Source organism: Tursiops truncatus, chromosome 19, assembly GCF_011762595.2.
Source record: "Tursiops truncatus isolate mTurTru1 chromosome 19, mTurTru1.mat.Y, whole genome shotgun sequence".
NCBI lineage: Eukaryota > Metazoa > Chordata > Mammalia > Artiodactyla > Delphinidae > Tursiops > Tursiops truncatus.
The window spans coordinates 42807832-42812315 of record NC_047052.1 but is presented as its reverse complement, the minus strand read 5'-3'; the positions used below and the strand labels follow the sequence as shown (position 1 = coordinate 42812315).

The 4484-nt window shown below is 49.5% G+C and overlaps 1 protein-coding gene across 2 annotated transcripts; it reads left to right on the top strand.

Moving 5' to 3' along the window:
* Positions 1–577: 577 nt before the first annotated feature.
* Positions 578–4279, top strand: KRTDAP (keratinocyte differentiation associated protein). Of its 2 annotated transcripts, XM_033845029.2 has the most exons (6): positions 578–734; positions 2111–2152; positions 2249–2290; positions 2468–2512; positions 3391–3438; positions 4112–4279. In XM_033845029.2, exons 1-6 carry the CDS (start codon positions 648–650, stop codon positions 4148–4150), a joined length of 303 nt encoding a protein of 100 aa, XP_033700920.1. In that variant the 5' UTR covers positions 578–647; the 3' UTR covers positions 4151–4279. The 2 variants fall into 2 exon arrangements, with proteins under 2 accessions (XP_033700920.1, XP_033700921.1); XM_033845030.2 differs by lacking the exon at positions 2249–2290 and having other exon boundaries at positions 580–734.
* The last annotated feature ends 205 nt before the right edge of the window (positions 4280–4484 follow it).

Here is a 4484-nt window from a genome sequence, read left to right as displayed (position 1 = left end):
ATGATGGGAGACATCTGGGAAGCTTAATCCAGGATGGATGTTGGGTTCTGAGAACAAGAGATGAGAGAAGGGCATTTTAGGCATAAGGGGTAGCATGGGCAGCTGCTTGGAGGAGGAAAAAGAAGGATATCTTTGGTAAGGAGTCCAGTTTGGCCAGAATGTGAAGTATGTGCAAAGGGAATGAAAGAAGGAAAAGTTAGAAGGGTGGATTGAGGTCAGAGTATGGAAGGCCTTCAATGCCAGTATAGGGAGTTTAGACAGAATTGGATAGGGTGGGAAAAAGCCGGAATTATAAGAGAGGAACGAAGAGATATAAGGCAAAGTGACAAAGACAAAAGGAGAGGTTGCTTGGGTGCCATGGCCAGTCTCTGGGAGGGACAGGTCCAACCTGTCTCCATCTCAGCTCCATTGGCATGAAGAACCCCATTGCCAGCCTACCTTCCAAGTGCCCAGGGCAGAATGTGAATTGAGAAATCCAAGGCAAGTGGGAAACAGTCCACACCTCCCCTTCCCAGAGCCCCAGGGGTGGGCGACAGGATCTGGGGGTGAGTCAGTAGGGTGGGGACCCCAGTTCTGTTCAGATCTGCCTCCCTGGGAATATAAAGGGCAAGCCTTGCCTTGCCTCAGAACACCCCAAACTTGACACCATGAAGATCCCAGTTCTTGCTGCTGTGGTTCTCCTCTCTCTCCTGGCGCTCCACTCTGCTCAGGGGGCTACCCTGGGCAGTTCTGAGGTGAGCACATCACCTGGGTTCTCTTTCTCTTATACCTGTTAGCTGACTCAATCGGTCACTGGATAAGTGGCTCTTATCTTTGGCTATTACCAGGGGCTGAATGAGAAGCTGGGGCTCTGAGGAAGGGAAGAAAGGAGGAAGGAGACAAAGCTTTCCTGGGAAGGGGCAGAGAGGCTTATATTTCTGGAAAGGGTGGTAAAGTGTGGGGTAGAGGCTGGACATCCTGAGAGGAGACAGGGGCTGAAGTTGGTCGTCTGGGTTCAGCCCCACATTTGTTTTGTTTGTATCCCTGGGAATGGCTCTCAGGTGGCTAGAAGCGCCCTGCTACCTCTGGAGCTTAGGCCATACCAAGAATCCTTAGGAGTCAGTCTCCAGCCAGGAAAAATCCTGAGGTCCCTCTCTCCCCACCTTATCGCACTGTGAGGGGGATGGGGGAATGCGCATGTCGGATTTGCAAGTCTACGATAGGGGTCACAGACTCCACTGCTTAGGATCCCAGCAAGTGATGTCCGTGCGCAAGAGGGCTGGTGGGGCCTCAGGGGAGGTGGAATGAATTTGCCCAACCTGGAAGGGGACAGTCTCTATGCCATCTGACTGCTGCTAAGTGGGAAAATGTGCCCAGTGTGGCCGGAGTTTAAAAATTTTCAAGAGAAACTGGAAATCGGATTTCTGAATTCTTACTAATTAAAAACCTTTAATTCAAATTAAAAAACAAACAAGCCAAATTGTGATGAGATCTAAACATTTGGGTCTAGGCTGTAGGCTACCTGTTTGTGACCTCTGTTGTGGGAAGGAAGAAATGAGGGGCAATGAGGCTGGGCAGCTAAGGTCGGGATGGCAACAGATCGGAGGCACTGAAGTACGGGGGTGGGAGGTGGGCTTCCAGCTGGAGCAGGGAGACGGAGACTCAGACTCTGGTGGCAATTCAAGCCACAAAGCAAACCCACCTCCAGAAGTAAAGGCAGACAGGGCACCTCAGAAACTTGGCCCCCACCTGCCTTCCAATCTCCTGTGCCCAGCTCCGTGGGCTGAGCGTGGGTGTCTCGGGAACACCCCGAGTCCACAGCAGAACTGCACTAGCTCGTTTTTCTTGGGAGAAATCCTCTTTCTCCGCCCTCTCCTCCTGCTGCCGACGGTGGATGCAGGCCTGGGCTCCGACTTCTCTATCTCCCCCGTGCCACTCTCCCATCCCTTCTCGACATGTGTACATCTGTCAATCATCCGCCACACTGGGACAGAGTGGGTTAACGGAGGCGCCATGGTGGAGAATGGGACTGGCCTGTGGAGGGGAGCAGAGCTGGCAGAGAGGGTTTGGGGAAGGGGATTTGCCATCATGTGATCGATCATTTGTCTCCTTTCTCCCCTTCGCTTTCCAGGAAGGAATCACCATTGGTAATAATGTGGCAGGAACCAAGGAGGTAAACCACCTGTTTTCCCACCATCTGACTACGAGTTCGTCCCCCATCTGTTCATGTTCCTAAATAACTTTCTGAACACCCTGCTGCTTTGCCTAGATGGCTTATGCCCAGTTTCCGAACACTGAAAAGTCGCGACCTGTAAGTTTAATTCTTTAATTCGGCCCCCATATATATCCAAATCCTAAAGGAGATCGAGGCCTGAGTAGAGAGCTTGCAGAGCTGTCATGGTCCTTCACCCTTCCCAGAGGGCTAGGGGCTAAGCTCTGTCCTTCCCTGGAACTGATTCTCTTCTGGTCTCTTTCTCTCTCTGCAAAGGTTCTTAAGGGTAATGAATTCCTGAACTGGAAGGCCCTCTTCGAGGTAAGCAATTGGGCGCCCTTTTTCTCCTGACGGTTGGTCCGGGTAGTGGCAACGCATTCTAGTCTAGCCCTTTTGGTTCTTTCCTGGGAGGGAGTAACTGTCCCACTTAGATGCTGCCCAACTGAAGAAAACTTCCCGGGGAGGCTGTCGTGGCCAGACCTTATTTTCCTAACGTGGCCCACAAAGACAATCTCTGAAAAGGAAAAACTTAATCAGTCAAGAGTTTATTCGAATTCCCTCATCCTCCAGGAAGACACTGAGGCTCTAAGTTGGGTGACTTACCCAAGCTTAGAAGGCTAAGTCAGTGGTAGCGCTGGAATTAGAGCCTGTAGTGCGTGACCCGCACATACTCGCTACATGCCCTCTTGCAAATGTCTTAACTTCTCTGAGCCACGGTTTCCTCATCTGTGATGTGGAGACAATGACAGTACCAACATCAAAAGACTGCTATGGGGCTTCCCTGGTGGTGCAGTGGTTGAGAGTCTGCCTGCCGATGCAGGGGACACAGGTTCGCGTCCCGGTCCGGGAAGATCCCACATGCCGCAGAGCGGCTGGGCCCGTGAGCCATGGCCGCTGAGCCTGTGCGTCCGGAGCCTGTGCTCCGCAACGGGAGAGGCCACAACAGTGAGAGCCCCCCGTACCCCAAAAAAAAAAAAAAAAAAAAAAAAAAAAAAGACTGCTGTGAAGACCAAATGAAATCATGCCCATAAAGCAGTCAGTATAAGGCAGGCACAGAAGAAGTGCTCAGGAAATGTTAATGCTTACTGTAATTATAAAACAATGACACCGTCACCGCTACAGAGTCTTCAGCAAGCGCTTACTGATCCATGCTCACCTGACCTGTAACACATCACTCTCATTCTCTTTTTCTGTTTTAGTCTGTCAAAAGGAGACTTCCTTTCGTCAACTGGGATGCTTTTCCTAAGGTAAGAGGCAGTGGGCATTAGGATAGAAAGGAGGCTGGGGGTGAGGGAAAAAGCAGAGGATCTCAGTGGGAGAGTGGGGAAAGTGAAAGGAGGATAAAGCTTCTTCTGATCAAAGCTAAGTAAATCACACAGAGAAACACATATATCATATGATATCACTTATATGTGGGATCTAAGAAAAGGCTACAAGTGAACTTACCTACAAAACAGAAATAGAGTTACAGATGTAGAAAATAAACTTATGGTTACCTGGGGTGGGGGTAAAGGTGTGGAGGGATAAATTGGAAGATTGGGATTGACATATACATACTCACTACTATATATAAAATAGATAACTAATACAGACCTACTGTGGAGCACAGGGAACTCTACTCAATACTCTGTAATGGCCTATATGGGAAAAGAATCTAAAAAAGAGTGGGTATATGTATATGTATAACAGATTCACTTTGCTGAAACTAACACAACAATGTAAATCAACTATACTCCAATAAAGATTAAGAAAAACAAAGCTAAGGGAAATCGCAACTACTATAACTCAGAGGAGAACAGGAGCTTAGACTGGGGCAGAGATTCCTTTCCACCAGGGCGCCACCCTATCCTGGGCTTTCTTAGGACTCTGGCTCCCCGCCCCCAAGGGTCTCCAAACTGACCGTACCCTCTCTCCCCACAGCTGAGAGGAATGATGGGTAAAGCTGCGGATGCCCAATGACCAGCCCCTTCGAGACCCAGCACTGCTGATACCACTGAAAGAGGGGGCCAGTGTGGGATCTGATCACCATCCTATCTATGATCACTCTTTGCTGCCTCAGTAACTCCAATAAAATGTTTTCCAAACAAACGGCTCCCGTATCTGCATCTCTGCCCTTATCCTACTGGGCTCTAGAAAGGAATTAAGATGGAGTGAGCTCCAAGGCTGATAGGCAGAAATCTTGACTTCTGAGAGGGTAGGAAGTAGTGAGACAGGAGAAAGTGGGAAGGGCAGGTATATCAAGCCGGCAAGAGACCCCTTGTGTCTTAGCACCTTAGTACTAGTTGATATCCTT

Bases quoted from the DNA above. Each gene is read 5' to 3' on its own strand.
- KRTDAP (XM_033845029.2), top strand. From the start codon at position 648: ATGAAGATCCCAGTTCTTGCTGCTGTGGTTCTCCTCTCTCTCCTGGCG. The intron at 2,153-2,248 runs GTAAACCACCTG...TGCTTTGCCTAG, and splicing joins ATGTGGCAGGAACCAAGGAG to ATGGCTTATGCCCAGTTTCC. The intron at 3,439-4,111 runs GTAAGAGGCAGT...CTCTCCCCACAG, and splicing joins ACTGGGATGCTTTTCCTAAG to CTGAGAGGAATGATGGGTAA.